The sequence below is a fragment of the Amphiura filiformis genome, chromosome 20 (genome assembly GCF_039555335.1).
Source record: "Amphiura filiformis chromosome 20, Afil_fr2py, whole genome shotgun sequence".
Classification (NCBI taxonomy): Eukaryota; Metazoa; Echinodermata; class Ophiuroidea; order Amphilepidida; family Amphiuridae; genus Amphiura; species Amphiura filiformis.
The window spans coordinates 23,556,192-23,579,543 of NC_092647.1; the positions used below are offsets into that span (position 1 = coordinate 23,556,192).

The window sequence follows — 23,352 nt, forward strand, 5'->3', positions numbered from 1 at the left end:
AGAATCAAAAATGCAATCGCTAGTGCCTACGAAGGAGGAAGGGGATGTTTTCCCCTAAAGTTTTTCATTGGGCATACTTAAAGCCTTAATGTACGATCTTATAATATGAAAATTGTTAATTTTTATTCAAATCTGACTTTGTTGGCATATTTGTAATGTTTACACACATCCCAACTTGCACGTAAATGGAACCAGTTAAAGTTATTGTGTTTGTAAGTCAACAGAGCAAAGTTCGACATAGTTATTTACCTTTTTATTTCAGCTCAAAATAAACAAAACCATTTCCGACAATCATCACTAGTATAATTTCATCATTTTAAGTATATAATAGTAAATTGAAGGCTTTAAATACTTAATGACTTTAAGTAATTAAAAGTAATCGAATTTTTAATGACTATCCTTTGCGGTCACTTTACTGATATCAATTTTAACTCACCACCTTACCAAGCCATCAAATTTGACCATTAGGAAGGTCTTAAGGGGGACGGGTCGAGTTTGAGTCGAGTCAAGTCTGGTGCTAACTGCGCAATTTATCTTTCACGAGAACAGCATTTTGCAGCAGTCGCGTGTTTGTCTTCCTGTGCTAACCAGACTCAAGTGACTCTTAGATGATTTTGGGACGAATATTCCCTCGATTTATTCCCTCGATATATCACTCGATTTATCCTAACCTAATCTCTTAGCATAAAGTTTTGCCGAACCATTGTTTTTAATCTTTACATTTGGTTGGAATAAGCTTTTCATATTCTTCAAATGCTGCCCGCCATTCTGGCATAGATTCATGAGTCCAATCATAGAATTCCTCTCTCCACTGTCGCTCCTCCTCTGTTAAGTCGGCTGAAAGAATAAAATGTGAAAATAAAATAATCGATTTGTGAGAAATTGCTATAAGTTGATGAGACATCTTTAAGACAACTTTGCCTTTTATCACACAATGTTAGAGTAAGGGTTCAACCGTTATGGGTTTTCCATAGTGACGAATGATTCGCATAACGGCGTATCTGACATTGTTGACATTTTCGTGAAATTTGGTAGAGTAAATGAGTAGACAACACTTTTCGAAATTACCAAACTCTGGCTGCGAATGTTGCCTAATTATTGTTATGACTTTTAATTGGGGAATTAGTCATGGGAAAGAAGAGCCAAAGGTATGAGGGAATGGACGGACCGGGATCCGGAATGACTAACACAAAATGAACCAGATGAAACAGAAATTGGGTATATTAATTTATTAAGAATTTAATGTTTTAATAATGAGTCTTACCAGAGTTACATCACATCATAAGTATAATTGAATATGATTCACGTGCAAGACATGATGACATTATAATCGTCATCATGTTACCAAATTGAATCTAAATAATCATCCTGAGCACGTCTGAGCTTCGTCTGCTTGGGTCGCAGGGTTAACGAGGAGTGAAGACTTTATTAACGCAGAAACAAATCCTTGCTTCACTGAGTGCAATTGATGCACGTATTACGTATATAAAACGTTCACTTGATGAATGGTTATCATGGCTTTCAGCACTATGATCAATAATCAATTATTGACTGAATTATCGTCACAACATTATTGAGATAATTAATTGATTATTAGTGGTCGTGTGCTTATGTGATCTTTTGAAATTCATACTGCAGGAGTCAATTATCATTTTTAGCATGTGTTGTATGCCCCAGTGTATTTTGGGCTATATGCATTGAAAATAATACTGACGTTTTAGTTCGATAGCCATGATAGCGACAAGGTGCAGCATGGGTTCGAGGCCCTCCTCTGCCGAACTAGCGTGTTTTTGTTTTTTTCATTTTAGGGAAATGGGGCTAGGCGAATTTATGTATAGCGTAGGATGGGTGTGGTCGCGTGTCATATCATAGAGAGCCGATGGTCTAATTTTCAGGGCGTCAGCCTGGCACGAGGAAGGCCGCTGGTTCGATTACATTCTCCGCCCTTTAAGCTGGGGTTTGAGCCGACACTTGTCAACAACATGTTTTTATTGTAATGCATTGGGTGGGTTAAATTGTAATTTTCTCTTATCAAATGCTTTGGAAATATCGAAAAACACAGCGCGAGTATTTGATTTGCTATGATCCATGCAATCGATTTCCCGTTAGAGTTATTCTTATTATAATTGTAGGAAGTTAGGAACATGGACAAGAATTCGATCTTGAGAAACCATTAAGAACTGTAATGCAGGAGCTATCTACTGAATAATAACATCGGACAACAAATGTACAACATCGACTCAACAGTGATAAGGACCAATACGTGTCGGTACATCGTACTAGTTATATCTATGAGCGCAAGCATGACCATCTCAAGTTTTTGGAACGTCATCTAATGTCCATCACTGGAAAGCAGCAGTATAACACTTAGTAAACACTTAAACAAGTCAATGGCTTAAGTGAATGCATAAGGAGTTTCAATTTATTGACACTAACTACGCATAAAAAACTATAAAGATGTTTATGTTATTGTAATTAAGGTGTGCTTTTAACACGTTCTTGTTTTAATAATTAACATTTTGTTATTGCTCACGCGTCTGTGTGATAATATTCGTAGTTGAACACTCCCTGTACCTTCACATATTGCCATTAACGTTTCCAAGAGTTTATTGCAGATATGAATGCGCCAGCGATACTATGCATGGCCACTTGACAGTGAGTGAAGAGGAATAAAAGCCTTGACCAAAACTCTGCCCTCCGTCCCCTCCCAAACAAAATGATAGTATCTCTAAACAAATTACAAAGCAGATGCTGTCTTACTGGAAGTGGATTTCAAATCATTCTCCAAAGTCAACCTGAAGTAAATATTATAGCAGATGCAGATAATCTCGACTGTTTGCGAGTTGGTATATGCTCATAATGCTCCCCAAGTATGCTTCGACTATATTTATAAATACGTATTTATAAATATGCACATGAACAATGGGCGCGACATACCAAGACCAGCAATCGTGATCAAATCCTCATGCCATTGAAAAGGATAGGAACTTTTTAGATAAATATCATCAAATTTAAGTTTGAATTGAATAGAACAATAATATTACACATAGGTGGATTCCGAAATTGTAATATATTTAAAAACACCATTTTGAAAGTTTTTGCCGACGGAAAAAAATTTATGTTTACAATATAATCACAAAGTAGACATATAATATAATCACAAAATAGACATTTTGCTGCACAGAAATATCGTGTTGTTTACCGCCTTTGCATTCAAATGTACAGGAAGACCACCATGTAGAAGGTCGCGTCGAGACTTACTGTCTGCAAGCTGTTATGGCAGCGCGGCGGTGGTCACGTGCGTATTTATAAATACGCATTTATAAATATAGTCGAAGTATACTGGCAAATACAAAGGGCAATATCCAGACCCGTAGTCGCGATTTTGTTGGTGGGAGAAATCTTCATTTAACCAAAAGAAAACCTTTATCCCCTCTACTTTTGGAGCCTATTATTTTGACACATTTCACAAAAAGTTCATGATTTGGGGTATATTTATTTAAAAGTTTGACGATTTATGCATGGGGAAAAGCATCCCTTGACTACGAGCCTGACAGTATCTGCTAGCAACACAGCTGATACTGTGATTAGTGCAGAGATATGTTGTTTATATTTTGGAATAGATATATGCAAATAGTATTACTTTGATGATATTATATAGCGGGAGGTTACGGGTTCGAACCCTGACGAGGATGTAGTACTCTCGTTTACAATTGAGTTACACCTGGACAAGGAAGTTACTGCGAATTGTCTCGTCAAAGGCCCCAGGCGTAAGCCGTACAAAACTCGAGGAGCTGATCCTGGCTGCGATGGTCCATTGTGGAATGTCTAGGTACCTGTGTTGTTGTTAAATGGTTTTGGGAATGATGTGGGGCCATAGTGGTCAGAGACATTAGGCTATACAGTCAATTGAGGCTTGTGGATCAACGTCTAGGCGGTGTGCCTACGTGTGCGTAACGCACTGTAAATCATTGTGCCTTCTTTTCCTTCTTTTTATTTTAGGTCAGAGTAGTGCCCCTCTACGTAGTAACGTCTGACGACAATATCAGAACACGGTAGATAAATGATAAACAAAACAAACAATACAACGAAAAATGAAATATAATAAAACGAAAAATAAAGCAACAAATATTAACTAGTACTAAATATTTAACATTGAGCATCAATTTCTCTTTAGAAATCGGGTCCTATTTTATGAACGTGCCAGAAATTAATATTTGACACTCCTAGCTGAGACGTATATCACAATCGAGTTGTGATATTATTAACAATTTTTCTCGCTATCTCTTCGTCTTTTCAATTTCCTGAAGAGCTGCGAATAGTCGTCACAGAACTCACACTAAAGGAAATACGATTTTTCTGAAGCGAAATCTGAGGTCAAGTTTGTAATAAAGAAGGTCACTGTTTACGTGCACGATACAACTAATGTTGTCGTCGATGCAGAATCGATGTCAACAAAGAAACTAAGCAATTTGCTGCCAAACATTGCCCAATATTAACTAAATAATGAATATGTCTTGCGCACTTTGGAGTGAATCAAAATGTGTGACTAGATCGACAACCTCATCTCCCATTTTACAATACTATTATATAAACTGAGATTTTGGTGTCAGCCAGGCCGGATTTACCATTGGGCCAGATGGGGCCCGGGCCGCTAGTACTTCCATGCTTTCTGCAACCATAATAGACCTTAATACACCTAACCTTTAGGATTAGGGTTAGGGTTAGGGTTAGGGTTAGGGTTAGGGTTAGGGTTAGGGTTAGGGTTAGGGATAGTGTTAGGGTTAGGGTTAGCGTATTGCGGCCAATCATGGTTGCAGAGAATAAATATGCGCCCGGGTCGGCTGGCCCAAGATACCCAAAAAGGTAAATCCGGTACTGGGTATCAGAAAAAATATTATATTTGTCTCTTGTCTCTGTAGCAAAAGCGTGGTGACAAGTACTTTTTTATCCTATGGGGTATCATAATCCTATGGTGTATCATAATAGCATTATACACATTTTTTTCCTTTTCATATCAAAACTAATTTTCTCATGAGGGTGAAAACACCAAAACAATTTTCGTTTTGATATATAATTGGTTTTAACTCAAGAACCGGAAGGCCTGTGTTAATATAAACGTGATTATTGGCTCATTTCCTATAGGATCAATGTTTAAAATTAAGAAAATATACTGCAGTTGTTTTTAGCTAAATGTCTAAAAGGGATGTCTCCTATAACATTCAACGAGCCTTGATTTCATATTTGAGCTATTCATTGCCCATACAGACATCACGTCTACTTGAGCGATGTTACCTAAAGATCCATACCTAATTAGACCATGACGCACATTAGAAGACAAGGATGTCTGCTGACAATACATTTTAAAAGATTTTCAATATATATTAGATTTACCAATTTAAATCAATTATATTTATCTCTTTATAAAAAAGACAAATAGTGTTTTATTTTCTATATGCTTTGATATTAATATATATATCAAATATTTGCTTTCAAGCTGTTTCTGTTTCACAAATATGATTGATTTATATCTTAACTAAACTGGTCCCAAAATAATTACAAATTAAATGTATTTATTCTAGAAATAATTATACGCATGCGCCTATGAGACATTATACTTCTGAAACAACACGGTTCGTTGTGAATTGACTTAAAGTTCAAACCATTTCAAAAGCAGCATACAATAGTGTTGCACGAGAATTGGTAAAAATAGAAAGCGCGTATTTTGCATTAATTATCATTTAATTTTATCTTTTGATGTAATCATATTTATTTGAGGTTATACTTTTGTGTTAACAGTCTCGGTGTGTGAGTACATATTCGCGGTGAATAAAACCACAGGTCTGTATATCGTAATACACAGTGCTCCAGAATGACTATAACTTTGTTGCTGGTAGTTAAGGGATCTGGAATGAGCGTTTTGAGCGTTTCGACAGTATTTTTTGTGGGACATGAGAGCACCTCAGACGTATCGAATTGCATTCTGAATACGAAACATGTCTTTCTGATATCAAATAATTTTCATTTTTTGAAATTCACGATATAATATAAATTTTATGACAAATTATTAATATTTGATATAACAGTCCTCGAAGTAAATTTTATAAATGTAATGATATATTCTTAAATTGTATGTAGCTGAGAGGAAAAGCCGACGATCAATTGAACATTTTGACCTTTCATATTGAAGATATGGATTTTTTCCCCAAAAGACCTATTTTTTTTGTGTTTTGGCAAAAAAATCCATATCTTCAATACGAAAGGTCAAAATTTCCAATTGATCGTCGGCTTTTCATCCCACCTACATACACTTTAAGTATATATCATCAGATTTATAAAGTTTACTTCGAGTACTGTTAAATATCAAAAATATCAATTTTTAATGATTTGCCATAAATGTGTATTACATTGCGAATTTCAAAAAATCAAATTTATTTGATATCAGAAGGACATTCTTCGTATTCAGAATGCAATTCGATATGTCTGATGTGCTCTAATGTCCCACAATAAATGCTGTCCAAACATTCATACCCCTTCCCTTAAGGGTTATGATTGTGATAACTTTATTTTGCTAGGTTTGTTCAATGCAGTGGTGTGTGCGTATTATTTGATGAAGGGGAAGGTTGTTTTAGCTTTGAGTATTTACCCAGCGATGGAACCGATATTAGCATCCAAATACAAGAAAATCTATATTCATGATATTAGTTTCGGAACGTACTTTCATAAATAATCAAGATAATTACAATATGTTACAACAACATCAATTCCCGTTTTTCCTTAACTTGAAATTCACTGCAAACGTTGTCTTCATTATTATTGTTTGGTCTATCCAAATAAATGAGCAATCGAAAGCACTTAATTCGGCCTTATGCTATAGAATTGAAGAGTGTTGTATCGCTTGCTTTTTATCAATAACCAAAATTACCAATATAAGCAAGGTTCAACTGCATTTTGTTCTTATTAAATTCTACCAAACATTTCAACATAGTCTACGGGAATTTTACCAATTACTTGAACCCTTTGATTAACATATCGGCCGATCCATTCTACCCATCGGTACTCTATTGATATGTATCGTCGAAAGTCGGTAATTGGAGCATTGCAAAGAGGCAGCATCGTTGTGGCTGCTCATGTATCTGCCTTCCACGAACCCATGCAACCAAACGACCTGCAACTTAAGGGGTGATGACGTTTCTATTAAGATAGGATTCCAATGTACAGATCACAAAAGGTCAAAGAAAATCATCCGGATACCAACTTAATAGCGAAAGATCCGAGTGCAAGCCCGTTCGCTTACCTGACATTACTTCTTAAAAGTGGAGTCCATCGGAGATAATGCAGATTAGGTCCAGCCCAAAATAAATAAACTTGTTCCATGCCATGTATATATATATTCAGCGATGTTAAATGATATTTCTGGGAAAATACATTCATTTTCCACTTTTGTATTCTTTTTTTCTAATTTATTTCATAATTTAAAAAAACCTGTATATTTTGGCTCTTTTCTGTGCATATTGCGAAGTCTTTCAACTGTTACATTAAGCACAAACGGAGAAATTATATTTGAATTCTGGGTGGACCGCAACACTGCCCCTTTAACACCCCCCTCCCAACACCAGTCACTGCTACTCACCTGCAAATGTGACCATTTTCGGAACAAAGTTATTCCACAGATTGCACGTGTCTGACTTCAACGCTCTCTTATCAGTGAACGCGGGTGAAAAGTCTTTGTAAGAGAGATCAGGAAGAGTGTACGGTTTCCATTCCTTCTCAGGATCATCCATATTTGGTGAACTGGTGAAATAATTGTTATACAAATTATGGATTCTTCAACATATTCACATTATGCAACATGACCAAGTAAACGGACCATAGTTGTACAAGACAAGTGGCGTAGCGGAGGTGGGGGCAGGGGGTTAGGTGAGAATCTAAAAAGTGGGCGGTGATGTTGACACACACAGGTTTTTTGTCGGCCCCTTTTTGAACCATCGTCATTTCGGCGCCGCCTCCCCCAAATGTGCCCCCCCCCCCCCCCCCACACGCACACTTTTTAGATTCTTGATCGCTCTGGAAAAAATTGTGCAACAATTAATAATTTCTGTTTGGGGGGCTCCGCCATTTTGTATCCTTGTCCTGGGCACCACAACCCCTAGCTACGCACCTACACAAGACCATATCGGAAAGTCACATTCCTCGTGAAACACATTATTAACTTATTACACAGGTCCTATAGTCCGAGCCTATAGTACGCAGAGGCCACATGGAAAAAAAATATTTTATTTTAAGATTCCCATCCATTATTTTCGGACACACCTCTAATGGTGTTGACATTCATCTCCACAATTTTTCCCCTTTTTCCAGGCTACCATTTTAAAAAAGTGACGTGATATGAGTTATTTGGGTTGAAAATGCACCTTTTGTGATTTTATTACAATTTCACGATTTTTTCCGTTCGTACTGCCAAAGAATGTTGTCAAAATGCTTTTGTTAAATATTGTATGGTAATTTTTTATGCAAACAGTTCTGTCAACAATTAAATAACATTATGTTAGAAGAATTAAAATCAAAATACAAGGTAATGCTTCTCCCCTCCAATATCGCATCAAGATACCATGATGTGACTTTATCTTCATGGATATCAAGTAGTCATGTAATACAGATTAAGGTCATAAGGCCACACAAAAAGTTTTACCCAAGTGCTCAAAATGAAAAGATCAGACTGCATAGATTCTAACACCGTCAACATTTTTATTCAAAAATGTTGCACGGAAACCTCGAAATCACCATGTAGCCTCTTTGCTCATGTTATCAGGCTATGATAAAGTTTTAGAGTAACGAATTATTACCTGACAGATCTCAAACATTGCCAACCAACATTACAATGTGAGCAGGCATACAGAATAAACCTGTGAAATTCAGAATTCAATGTCACACTTCCACACTATCCGAAATGAGGGCTATCAGTTTATCGTGTTCTGAATTTTGTTTAAATTCAAAGAAGCGTACTATTTTTTCATTGCCATGATACATCTAACCGAAGTCTATAATATTCAATATTGATACTTTAAAGCGAGGAAAGAAGAATTAAATGTAATCGCGTGACTAAAGACTGGTAAATAACATGATGGAAATTTGAACCTTGCATAATTCTTGTGTCAATAGAGTTCGTAGATTTGTCTATTGTAAATACATTAACCGATATGTTACCATGGTGATAAAGTTAAGACTGATGTAAGACAGAAACTGACAAATAAAGTTTAATAAAGCTTCAAACTAAGAGACTAAATTATTTTTTAGTTGTAGGGAACTTTTACAAATAATATTATACACAATTAAAATTTCATATTTATCGTATCTTATCTTGTTTTCATATGTTACAAAAGAGGGAATAATGAGTTTTACAGGTTACGTGCCTCTACACGTCCAAGTGTAAGGGGGTATGTAGGGCACAAAAACAATAAATTAACAATGAATAAAAGGACGGGAAAAAACTGCAACGTGTAGAATGTTAGAAAATGCTAAAATGTCCAGCTTGCACACGTGGTTAAATATCACTCATACTGCAGTTACGAACATTCATTTTCCTATACACAATACACAGTACTCTCACCATTCTAGAAAATATAGTTTTGTACCATGTCCTAAATTTTTAGCTAGTTTAGGTGTTTGGAAATATTCGCACTTTGGTGTTTTAGGAAGGACAATTTTCTGTGTAAATCGAATGCATCTTCTACTGACTATCACTCACTTGTGTGCCGCTCTCTTGCGAAGGGCATTAAAACTAAACCACTTGACGGATATTTTTTGTACTTGATGTCAATCAAGAATAATGAATACATTACATTTAGGCTAAAAACTTAGTAGGTTGGGCATCTGCAAATGGTCGTACCTTCCTGATATGTAAATGACAGATAACACCAAAAAAATGAAATTATTTCCAAACCGTGTTTAAAAGTCTACAACCATTATGTTTCTCATTTTCAAGAATACTGGTTAACACTATGCAGACTATTGTTTCATTTGGGAAACAAACGTCCACACAGTATTGTTACCTTGCGCTTGCTAATATAATCGTTCACCCAACTGAAACTATAATACCAACCCATTGCAATATCGCACAGGTAAAACAGAAACAGGTATAGTGTGGATTTAACCAGAGAAGATCTGATTTAACATATATAGTTGATCTGTTTTCAATGAGTGCTATCTTGGTTTAATAGCTTTTAATGGGGTTTAAGTCCTGCAAAGGTCGTGGTGAATTCTACTGTAGACATAACTGCATCATGTAATAGGCCCGGGCGATGCATGGAAATACGACGATGAACTATTTGTTTGTGCGGTATCTGAAAAGACTGCTTTAAAATCACTGAAATTGACTTTTACTTGAAGTTGGTGACGCCCGAAATTAGCCATTTTCCAATTAAAAACCGTGCAATAGATAATTAGTGGTATTTAACCACGTGTTTTACAAGACAGTGTCACAAAGGTAAGCCATTAATAAGTTTAAAGAAATTATATACTTTGACATTTTATTCATTGTTTTTTTTTTACATTCAATTATCATCAGGCTATTATTGTGTTTAGAGTAACTGATTATTATCATACAGATTTCAAACATTACCCAAAGCCACCCAACCTACATTGTAATGTGAGCAGGCATACAGAATAAACCTTTGAAATTCAAAATTCAATGTCACACTTCCACACTATCAAAAATGAGGGCTATCAGTTTATCGTGTTCTGAATTTTGTTTAATTTCAGAGAAGCGTACTATTTTTTCTTCGCCATGATGCATCTAACCGAAGTCTATAATATTCAATATTGATACTTTCAAACGGGGAAAGAAGAATAAAATGTTAGAGTTTTATCGCGTGACTAAAGACTGGTAAATAACATGATGGAAATTTGAACCTTGCATAATTCTTTTGTCAATATAGAGTTCGTAGATTTGTCTATTGTAAATACATTAACCGATATGTTACCATGGTGATAAAGTTAAGACTGACGTAAGACAGAAACTGACAAATAAAGTTTAATAAAGCTTCACAAATATTCGATAGGAGGGGAAAAGTTTTCTAATGTTCATTCATCCACTTGGGCTTCTCTAATTTCTTGACTAGACTCTGGTAAATTATTATTTATAGCTAAAAAACAAACTAAGACAGTACCAACTGGTCAGCAGGGGAACTTTGGATGGATCTATAAAGATTCAAACAGTGTATACAACGAAGAAAAATAAATATTAAAAACTGTTTAATATGTGCAACAACATTCCAAATTTATGTTTAGGTGTAAAAAGACAAGACAATCTTGTCTTTTTAAACTTTGTTAAGTTTTTTTAAAACTTTTTAAAATTTATTCCAAAACACCTGACTCCAAGTAAAAAGGCGGTATCTTGTAACGTGTTCAGAGATACTGCCTTTTTGTGTGGAAAGCAGTTATGTTTATTACTAACCCCGTTTTGGCAAAATTGGTCCATGCAGTCATTGTGTCCAAAGACAGGTTCCGTTCCTCAGGAGTTTGATCAAATAGGTAGTATGGATTGAAGGCAGCGCCAAACACGTAAGGTATCTCCTCGCCGTGAGCAGCTCCGCCCCACGACGGAACGTCTAGGAAATAGAAAATAATTCAAAGGTGTATTGGAAGACAGATATAAAAAGACTAGTTTGCGTCTGACATCATCTGTCAATCAATCTCCAGCACGGTTTGTTTACAAGTGTCGTGATGATATGAGTTGCTGAACGCGGCGTAAAAACCGGGCGCCTTATTGTTAATTTTGCACCTTCAAACATACAAACTATCTCAAAAGTTAGGTCTTGATAGTAGGAAACTTTCTTTCGCGAAGGCACCATGTCAACAATGTCTATAAAAGTTGCTTTTTTTTTTAAGTACATAATTTTTTGCCATTTTCTGCTATTCCTTTTCTCCGATAAACCGAACTTTCTTTTACGCGCTAAGGATCGTAGGGAATTTGATTGACAGTGACTTCAGACCCAAAGTAGTCTTTTTATACCATCATTATAACATCATTTGTGATGTGATCAAGCAAAATCAGTCGGAAGTCGGAAACATTATACATTGATTTTCAGATATAGCCAAACGAAGGAAATATTTCTTTTTGTTTCCTCTTGTTTCAGAAACACATTAATTGCTCATATCTTTTGAACTGGTTGTTTAATTTCAATGGGGATGTCTGCCAAATGTAGCTTTGCAAATGCTTATAACAATCTAATAAGGAACTGAACATTGTAAATAACCGACCTCAGACTGATTTTACTTGATCACACCACATTTTTGATACCATAATTATTGATACCCTGGTTTTACTAAATAGTTCTTATAGTGGTTGTTATGATAATATTAATAAGTCATTTATCATTCGATTATTATGCATGTATCATTTCAATTACCGGTATCTCAAAATGCCAGATATTAGTCAGTCTTATATTTTGGCCTGTGTGCTTCATAAAAAGCTGTACTGTCAGAAAATGACCTTTTATATAGCATTTAAATACCCAAACCAAATAGAACTGAATATTTTATGTAATTTAGTAAAAAGCCATCTATCATGCATAAATAGCAATGTGACAGGTACATTATAACCACTATAATTGTTTTCAGGCATCGGCTCAGTGTCTTCATTTAATTTGTATACAGGGCAAACTAAAATAAAAAGGCTGACATCTGTACCCACACCCTTATCGTAATTTAACCTCATTTCCAATCATTTTCACAAGTCGCCGATACGTGATGCTTCAGGTACAGAAACACACTGTATAAAGTATTGAAATTAAATCCATGAACAGATTCAAAATGAGGTATGGTCGGTACATTCATAAATCAAGGAAAAACCGATCATATTCAAACTTCAAATAGTAAACGAAGACTGCCTTATTAGGCATGAATTAGCAGTCCTGTTTGCTTCAGGCATAGTGATATTTTCAAATACCCAATGGTAATATTCCTCCTGCGACACACTAAATCGTTATGAGTTTGGCAGAATGTCGAATAGCAATTCGTCTGTTAAAATCATATTACGCATAAACTCATTTGATTAGCGAACAGGGATAGCGGCACTGCTCTGCTAACAAAACTGCTTGCTATCTTCCGTAGCTCACCAATAACGTTAAATAAATAAACATCTCAAAAAAAGTAACTAATCCCCTTTAAATAATGGCCATTATTCAAAAACGGGCTATTACAAATCTGTAAAATGTGTTGGATTTAGAATTTATTTCTGCGCATTTTGACACCTCATTTGATACAATAAACAATAAAACACCGGCCAATTTAATGTAGTGAGGTCCAGATTTAAAAGTTGCACTTACAGTAATACAAAAACACTCAGATATCATCACACAGATTTCCTTCCATTATACTACTTCCCTGATTGTACTGAATACAAATCAATTTACTACAACTTTCAAATCTTGGGTTACATTGATTTAAATGTACGCTGTGACAGCAATCTCCTGGTCTCTGATTCAAGATAATTCATACGTAAACGCAAACAGAGAAATCGATATTCGGCATTTTTCAAAAATCGTAACGATACGTACCCATATGATAATTTGATGGTAGATGTGTAAACTGGTATAAGAATACCGATTGACCGGCTTCGGCGAAAGCTCTTGCATATGTATCCGTCGGACAACCGTAATTTTCGTCAGTCTCTATGTCAACAAAGGTAAAGAAGTAGTTGGCATCAGGGTCGTCTGCAACCTTCCAATCCACATAGGTCTGCATAATGCCTTCTAATATCAAATCATTCCGGTATGTGTGTAGAAAATCCTGGAGTACGCCCTCAAATCTTTCCCTGTCACAATATGGGTTCTTGCGTGGGAGCTGCTCTGGGAAAGCAAAGGCAGCGTTGAGTGTACCTTCATCCTTCATGGTACCTAGCAAAATATTTCCTTGGAAGAAGTTCCCTGCCTGCAGCAGTTTGAGAGGTTTATTGGGAAGGATGTCGCCATCGACCACTGCAACAAGTGGCATGAAATTGGTACTGGTGAGAAGAACCTGAAATTGTTCAAAATATTTTAGTATTTATCACTTGAGGTTACAGAAAATTTAATATGAGTGTTTTTCATGGCAGTGGGCAAGGGGTGCATGTGGGTGAGTGTGTAGCTTGGTACCGGAGGTGTGTGTAGGGGTGTGTGTGATGTACGATGGGGGGAAAGGTGTAGTTAAACTAAACCGTTATTACTCGGGGTTGTTGTTACCTTATTTGTGGCTCTGCTAATGTTTTCAGCAGGTACACCTCTTAAGCAGGCTACCATTTCAGCACTAGAGCTGGTATCACAACCACAGTCACGTGCAATGAACTCAGCCTCTTCGCGAGCTTCGGCTATGTCAGGCTTTACGGCCCATGGAGAAGTACCTGTACCGCTCTGGGAGAACAAAGAGAGTCAAATACAAATTTGATCATTACTGCATTGAGTAAAGCTATCATAAATGGCTCTATCAATTCGAGCAATTAGCGTTAGCATGTGTTATTGTCTAATTTATGCAAACCACAATGGCTAAGAATACTTGATACTGGAATCAACGCCCATTTAGACAGACTTTCTTTTAGATCTTGCGCAACAACAAAATAAAAATGTATTGCTCTTGGAGATCAAACCAAAATTCAAGTTTCTATACACTGTCAGTTTTTCCCACTAATTATAGAGGGAGACATTAGGCACCACATCGAATTTGGTCCTATAGAACTATCGGTGCCCTGTTAGGTACCGATGACTCTTAACATCACTCACTGGAAATGTATGTAATAAATTGTATGAAGCATATAATTAAAAGGGGGTACTACACCCCTGCCCAATTTTGTGCGTATTTTTGTACAGGGTGTCCCAGAATGATCTGTACCGGGAAAGATGGAATTTTTTAGGTATGAAGGGCATGTTAAATGTTCATATTGTTTTACATTTTAAGTTTTACATTAAATAATTTTTTTAGATTTTAAAAATTGGACGTTTCTAGTAGAAGTTATAGAAGATTGCGTAAAAATGGTGAATTCTAAGTTTTGACAACGCAACCTATTTTGAAAATCTGTAACATTACTAACCGTTCAGCACAAAGTTATTTGGAAAAAGTTATGCAGGTATTTTAGTTGTGCCCTGTTCATATTTCCACTAAATAGCCGATATCTATCTATTATTTATGACGTTACGAAGCAATCATTACATGGAATTAAGGATTTGCGGCCTAATCCCATTCTCTCTTTGGCGGTAGTTTTAGTTATTGTGGTGTGAGGTCCATGTAATTTGAAATGCTTGCAGAGGTCGAACTGGTTGTGGTACAGAAAACATGGCTCCTCAATTTATTGTGCAGCAGCGTAGATTCCTTTCAAAAACTTACTGGCAAACCGGCAGCTATGTTGAGACGCAAAGAAGATTCATTAGACGATTTCCGCGAGCACGCGTTCCAGTCAAAGGAGCGATAGTGTATAACGTAAAGAAGTTTGACGAGCACAGAACTGTCAGGAATCGGCAGAGTGAAGCTTCAGGTGCTCGTAAGACTGTAAGAACTAGAGCGAAGATTGCAGCTGTCTGGCAAGCTTTAAGGCCCAACCCCAACAGTAGTTGTCGTCGAAATGCTGTGCCAAACATCCCACGTTCTTTATTTAATCGTATCGTGCCATTTTCAAGGGTATGCGAGTCGTTTGCGCTGAAAATGAAAAGCAGTTTTTCATTGATTTTACATTATTGCATGCCACGCCAAAACAAATAAAGGTAGCGTGCTGAAATTCACAGAATAAGTAGGAGACATGTCCAGCATTATAATGCATGTATCAAAAATAGATACACTGCCCGTCTTCTATTTTTAGTTATTTTTGCAAACACGGTACAAATCATTCTGGGACACCCTGTATTTTTCTCAAAAATGATAGCGCCTTGGTGTCAAGTAAGATATGTATAATATAGGGGCAAGGACTACAACTACTGCACTGGAAATTTTATTTCAGCATAGACAACATTTGTGGAGTTACAGTCAAAAATGAGGGAAAACCAGTATTTGATCAATAAATCAATAACTACTTGCCTTGAGTTGCTGAATTTTCAGTTCAGTAGTTGTAGTCCTTGCCCCTATAATATAAATATCTTACTTGTATCAAATGCGCTTTTATTTTTGAGAAAAATGCAAAAATAGGCACCAAATTGGCCAGGGGTGTAGTACCCCCTTAACAGTTGCATAGTGTTATTGTTTTTTATTTAAAAAACAACAACAAACGAATGCACTGTACAAATGTTCAGGGTACAATAACAAGTCCCAACGGTACCTCTTCGGGCACCGATAGTGCTATAGGACCAAAAAAGATGATGTACCTTATTGGTTGCTATAATGATTCCCATTCACGTTAAACGAATCGTCTTAGGCACTTCAAGGTAGTAATTTGGTATTAGTCAGTAAACTGCCTGACAGGACCGGGATTACCATTGGGGCAGATAGCCCGAAAACATTGTTTGTGCCGAAATATGGTAAAATTACAAATTTTGCGCGCTTCGCGATCACTGGTCTTTTATATTATATAGCAAATTCATGTTCATTTTGGGCTATTAAAAAGTCTGAATTTGACATTATATGGAAAGGTTTGTATACAAAAACGATTCTCTTATCAACCATATATGCCAAGTGTCCACCTTGATAAACCTAAGCACACATTTTCGTCCAAGAGCTTCCAATCAAGCAGTGAATATTCTCTATACAATCTTTGATTACACTACACGGTTGAGTGCATAGCATCGTAAGAGCTGTGTGAGCTTCTAGTTGGAAAATGGGCCTCTGTGATTTGTTTTTGTCAAAACCTTAAGTGCTCCCTTCATCCAATCAGATTCTTTTATATCGAACGAAAGCTAACACTTCCCCCTAAAAACACCTTTTCTTATTAGGTCAACAGATAACACAATTCAATGCAAGGAATGTGGTAAATCTGTTGAAAACGACCTATCCTAGCACAAATTTTGACCAAAATGTAGGTTTTAAAAGACAAAACCTCAATTAGTGTTCCTTACAATATTTTTCAAATTTTATGTCATTTAATGAAAGAGCACACTTATATTGTCCATATACGAGCCTCATTAGAATGAGCAATGGCCAATTATCTTTAAATTGCAAATCTTGTGCAAAAAGTAACTAGTTTGGCCTGTTTTGTCATACGGCTGTAAATTCAATGAACTATGACTCATAAATTGATAAGTTTTTTATGCTTCGCGCAATGGTTCAAATCTCGGGCACCGTGAAACATGATATTTTGCTTTGTATAAGGGCGAGTTTATGACTGTATTGATCACTCTCCCAAATACGAATGTCTCACCTCCATCACACCCTGGTTGAAATAATTCCAACTATGTGGTGACACAATGTGCATTCCTATACTAGCAGCCCCGGCACTCTGACCAAATATCGTCACCTTATCAGGGTCTCCACCAAATGCTGCAAAAAATCAATAAAATATCTATCGTCGTGTTATAACCCTACATAGTGACGAACTCCGGTTAACTATAAACTATCTACTCCCCATTCCAGAAAAATACAGTACTAATGTTTTGAGATTAATGAATATTATCAACTTCTGCCAAATAAAACACAGATCAATCCTAATTATTCATTTAGTTCTAACTAGCAATAAATGTTAAATTTCCTGATTTGGCAAATTTATGAATTAAGGGCCACAAACGTGCATTTTTAAGGTGTGTTTCATATGATGTGACAATTCAGCCTAAAGACTAATTTCAGTAAAAAGTCTAATTTCAATTTTTGTTCATTCTAGAAACACACAAAGTTTAAAACTAGTGCAACATTTTTGCATAAACACAAGTTTTTGAATGCTTAGAATTGTTCCAAGTCCTTGATTTTTGCGACTCAATTGTCAGAAAACACGCCGAAAATGCATGTTTTTGGCTCTTTTTTCTTTGATCTCCAGTTAGTACTGAATGAATGATTATGATTGAGCTATGTTTTATTTGGCAGAACTTGATAATATTCTTTAATCCAAAAAAATTAGTCCTGTACTTTTTTAGAATGGGGAGTACAATGGTGACGATAAAGGACGGTGTTTCTGCAGTGTAAATCGATGTTTGGCATGGTCCATGTGACAAGTCACTCTGCAAATTGCGCAATAAGACGCTTCACGGATTAGTTTCGAGACGGTTAATAATAATGGGATATTCCTGTTGAAATCCATACACCCTCTATAGAAGACATGAACTAAATCTCCCACACAGGGGTGCAGATTTCAAATTGAGTCAGACATTCATGTAACTCCATTTCAAATTCACATTCCCTGTGTGGGAGATTAAGGTCATGTCTTCTATTAGAGGGTGCACTGATTTCAACTGAAATATCATTATCTACTACTATTTGCAGGTAAGTGGTACGTACTCAGAAAGTTTGAACGGCCCCCTGACTCAGGCCTCAGGGGCCTTGAGGCCAAGTGTTATAAACTTATTGTACACAAATAAATAAACAGTTCATTGGACCACCAGGAATCCGCACATTAGCGTAAGTTTATAACATTTGACCCCGGTGGCGGACATTCAAACTTTCTGAATACGTACCACATTTAAGAGCCCTATTTTAAGCTCCGCCAAGATTCAAACAATTGGTACATTACAAGTGCAATTCAGCTCTGACGAGTGCCAATTGCTGACGAAGTTTAGGAAATATCACCTCAAACCCCAATAAATTTGCTAATAACAGAACAATGTTGCATAAAGTCCGAAATTGTGTCCCCCACAAAGCTCAAATTCAGCCTCCTTAAATCCACCATTTTAAGCAAATACACTACATTATGAGCACCATAATTTAAACTCATGGAAAGCACATTTTCTATAAGACAATTAATTTAATTAATTTTAGCCCGTGCGGCTTATGCTAGTCTTGGCTCTTTCAGTAAATTAGCCCTCGTTATAATTATGCCAAGATATGTTGCATTCGACAACATACGTATACTTTACTTTTACTGTCACTAATAGTTAAACCTTTTTATGACCATTTATTGAATACTTACGAGTTCAACTGTATGCGTTCATCATGATTAATAACACATGTTTTATATATCATAAATCGACTATGGCATAGTCTATCAGCCTACCTGATATGTACTGGTTTATCCATTTCAGTGCTTCTAATTGATCCCACAGTCCATAGTTGCCCGGTAGCTCTGGATCCCCTAAACATAACAAATCACAGTAATTAATTAATACATGAATAACAATACAAATTGTTAAATACATGCATAATATATACGAGCATAATGGATTAAAGAAACTTAAAACTTGGAGCGCTAAATAATGTGATAAAGCAATCCAGTATTTCTACTAAAGTGTTAATATTAAGCACTGTACAACAATCTTAAAGTGCTAATATGTAGCACATTAGTGCAAATTTAAGGTTGATAGCTATTGTTTCTTTTTAGCACTGCGGGGCAACCTTGTTGGCTTTTATTTCTTTTTAGAATTAAAGAAACGGTTATCTAAGGTATGTACGTATATATTTTTGTATAATTATGTATATTCATACGTAGCGGTAAACGTAAATAGAAAGCAAATTTATACTTCTACGCTACTCAAATTTGGTACACTCACCGGAGCGCATTCACCGGGTCAACCGGCGTCTTCAGCGGATGTTATTCCGACTGAAGATTGTTGTTGCTAGTGATGTAGTACTACGACACCTCCGATGACGTCACAGATGTTGATGACGTCAAACTTGAAGATGTTGTGCCGCCCCCTGGTTCGGGGGGGAAGTCAGGAGGTTGTCCCAGACAGGGTCGATGTCCAACCCTTTGTCACGGTTCAGTCTGGGTCTTTTAGTTCTGATATGGATTGCTTCCAAGACCCTGCGAGGGAAGTCCTTGGACTCCCTTTCTAACACGGACAAATAAGGACAGCGACGAAGATAGCAATAAGAAAGGCATATTTGTTACCTTGCCTCACGTGGAAGGACTTTCGGAACGGCTGCGCAGGGCTTTCAACTCTGCAGGTGTTAGCACCTCAGAATACTCTGCGCAGATCTCTTGTATCCCCAAAGGACAAAACTGAACAAGAAAAGCAATCTGGTGTCGTGTACAGCATCCCTTGCAAAGACTGTGACTCCCTATACATTGACGAGTCTGGACGCAAGCTCGAAAAGAGGCTAACAGAACATAAATCCAAAGCGGCCAGTTCCAAGTCAGCAATCAAGGAACACGTCGACAGGAGCAAAGGACACCAGATTGACTGGGAGAACGTAAAAGTGTTAGAAAGGGAGTCCAAGGACTTCCCTCGCAGGGTCTTGGAAGCAATCCATATCAGAACTAAAAGACCCAGACTGAACCGTGACAAAGGGTTGGACATCGACCCTGTCTGGGACAACCTCCTGACCCCCCCGAACCAGGGGGGCGGCACAACATCTTCAAGTTTGACGTCATCAACATCTGTGACGTCATCGGAGGTGTCCTAGTACTACATCACTAGCAACAACAATCTTCAGAGCAATAACATCCGCTGAAGACGCCGGTTGACCCGGTGAAAGCGCTCGCTCCGGTGAGTGTACCAAATTTGAGTAGCGTAGAAGTATAAATTTGCTTTCTATTTATGTAATTTTGGTTTCAGCGTATACAGAAAAGCTACACACACTGATCAGTACTTCAATTTCAACAGCCATCTACCAGCCGTCTACCAACCTGCTGTCATGTTATGTGACTCTGATGTCATATCCAAGTCACATGACCAAAATCCCGCTCCAGTCAACAACTCTTGGAAAAAATCTCGTCGGATGAAAGACGAAAATTTGAGTAAGTCAATTTTTTGTTGTGTGACTAATTCACCCATCATATTTTGGTTAGTATGTTAAATACATGACAGAAAATATTGTTTAAATTAATAAAGGTATTAATCAGAAATGATTAACATATTGTACAATTGCATTAATGTTTTAGGTTAATGTTTCTAACCCCTTTTTTTGAACGGAAAGTCGATGCATGTGGTCTTCAATACATGTTGCAACTGTTGTTCAACTTCCCTTGCTTGGCTCCTATAATTAGTGATTCAAGAATGCACGAGGGAATAAACATGATACCTCTCAAGTGGTTCTTAATTATCAAGCACCTAGGAATGACCCCACCTTAATCACCATAATCTTGCAGGACATCAGAAATTACCCTTCTTTAATCACCATAAACTTGCAGGACATCATTACCTCATAACACACCTAAGCACCCCCACCCCCTCTCCATGACACTTTCGTTCGTCTCATGATGAGCGTATGTTGGCGGCGCCCTAAATTTTCTTTGATTTTAAAATTGTTACCTGTTGCCAAAAATCCATATGCATTTAGGCGGTAATGAATGCTGACGTAGACAATATCATGAAACCCGACCAATGCTGTCCCGTCATAGATAAGTCCCGTGACCTCAGGGACGACACTACCAAACAGGAAAGCTCCTCCGTGTATAAAAACCATCACAGGGGCGTCAGTTGGCTGTGAAATAGACAACAACAAACGAATATCTTATTTTGTAACAAATGCGTAAATGATACAATCACTACAGTTGCTGTAGACAAATGCGTAAATGCAATCACTGCGGTTGCTTTAAACATATTTGGGCACTTTGGTTTGTTTGTTCGTATTACATAATATATCTCTTCCCAATTACCATGATTACGTGCAATTTAACATTTTTCTCTTATCTTTTTCTCCTTTTTCTCTTCTCTTTTTCTCCCCTTTTCTTCTCTCCTCTCCTTTTCATGCATGCACGACCCCCAATGATAGGTGTTAAGGATAAGTTTAAAAAAGAATAGTGTGAAAACCTCGGATTGTCAAATCTCCCTTCCGGCACATCATAATTTTTGGTGGGTATGCTTCCCAGATATTTTGCGGTGGTGAGTCTTTGGGAGCTGACGGCGTACCCGGGGGGTCACTCCCATTGTGGCCTGTACACCATCCGCGATAATCAACTTTTGAAAAGCACCCTAAACAAGGATTTAACCCTTGGCTAAAACGACACCCTAAACAGGGATTTCATCCCTAACATCAAATTTCATACCCTAAATTTCATTTCCGCGTATTTAGAAATTGCAATTTTGCTACCCTTTTTTCCAATTTTTCATGTTTTTGACACCCTAAACGCGATACGCGCGTATCGTGCCTACCCACGAAAAACTACCCTTTTACGCGTTTTCATTATCGCGGATGGTGTACAGGCCACAATGGGAGTGACCCCCCGGGACGGCGTACCAGTAAAAGGGGGGTAATTTGGAGCTGCGAACAGGTAAAAGGGGTCGTTTGGAGCTGCGTACAGTCAAAATGAAAGGTCTTTTGCGGCTCTATGGTTAAAAGTCGGCAGGAAAAACAAAAACGTGAGGAATGAGTAATTTAGGGGTCTTTTAGCATTGTTTAGAGCTGAAATTGTCCAAATTCCAGCGCTCTGTTGTGGTAAACTGCGGGGGTCTTTCAAAGATGCGCAGTCCAAAAGCAGGGGTCTTTCCGAGGCTGAGTGTTAAGTACCTCGGGTCAACTCCGCGAAATTACCATAACACTGATTAACGGCTACCTGGCAAAGGCAAAACGTGATTAAAACATCATAAAACATTTTTAAAAACGGTTACATAACGTTTTAAATTGCCTAAATGTTAGTGTAAAGCATTTGCTGCCAAACTTTAATAGAAACGTTTTTGTCACCTTACAAATAACATTATGAAAAAAAAAACACTGTAAAATATTGTGCAAACGTTTTATAACCTTTACAAATACTGTAAAAATGCTGTGAAATCGTTTTATAACCTTTACTAGAGTTGATATTTTAACATTGTAACATTAGTAAAACCTTTAAAAACATTACGAAGAAAACTAGAAAGGTTTTGTGTTTACTACACCTTCTCAAAATATGTCATTATTAAATTACAGAAAATTATACTCATTTACGCTTGGATTTGGAGTCCAAATATTCAAGTGTAGACAATCTTCATGTCCAGGATTATTATCATTATAAAAAGGTTGAAGACATGCTTTTCTAAAGTAGGTGGCGTTGTACTCCCCTTCCCACGGTGTCACTGGAACTGGTTTGGCAAAGCGATACTGCCCCACAGGCGGCTGTGCAAACGGTATTCCACGATACACATCAAGGTTCTTGTCAATAACAGGGTATTCATCACGATAAAACTTGTACGTTTCCCCGATTACTACTCCTAGTCCTGGTATTGACACCTTAGGTTGGGTTTGCGACTGTGCGACAGTAAGAAGCACAATTGATAATAAAATCCGAAAGATAGTTGCGGGAATCATTGTGATGGAATGGTTCTTATTCTCAAAGTGATTTTAAAACTACTAGTAGATTGTTTTGTCTCTGTGATCATCGTCATCATTTTGTAA

The 23,352-nt window shown here is 37.0% G+C and overlaps 1 protein-coding gene across 1 annotated transcript; it reads right to left on the reverse strand.

Moving 5' to 3' along the window:
- Nucleotides 1-709: 709 nt before the first annotated feature.
- LOC140142212 (acetylcholinesterase-like) lies at nucleotides 710-23,265 on the reverse strand. The gene is made up of 9 exons (XM_072164179.1): nucleotides 22,906-23,265; nucleotides 21,291-21,462; nucleotides 19,094-19,171; nucleotides 17,315-17,433; nucleotides 14,223-14,390; nucleotides 13,560-14,019; nucleotides 11,456-11,609; nucleotides 7,634-7,794; nucleotides 710-837 (listed from the first exon to the last, which is right to left on the reverse strand). The coding sequence occupies exons 1-9, from the start codon at nucleotides 23,263-23,265 to the stop codon at nucleotides 710-712; spliced, it is 1,800 nt and encodes a 599-aa protein (XP_072020280.1).
- Between the last annotated feature and the right edge of the window lie 87 nt (nucleotides 23,266-23,352).

Coding starts and splice junctions, on each gene's coding strand:
- LOC140142212 (XM_072164179.1), bottom strand. CDS start 23,265: ATGATTCCCGCAACTATCTTTCGGATTTTATTATCAATTGTGCTTCTT. Junction 19,172..21,290: donor ATATGGATTTTTGGCAACAG/GTAACAATTTTA, acceptor TGTTATGTTTAG/GGGATCCAGAGCTACCGGGC. Junction 838..7,633: donor GAAAATGGTCACATTTGCAG/GTGAGTAGCAGT, acceptor TTATTCTTTCAG/CCGACTTAACAGAGGAGGAG.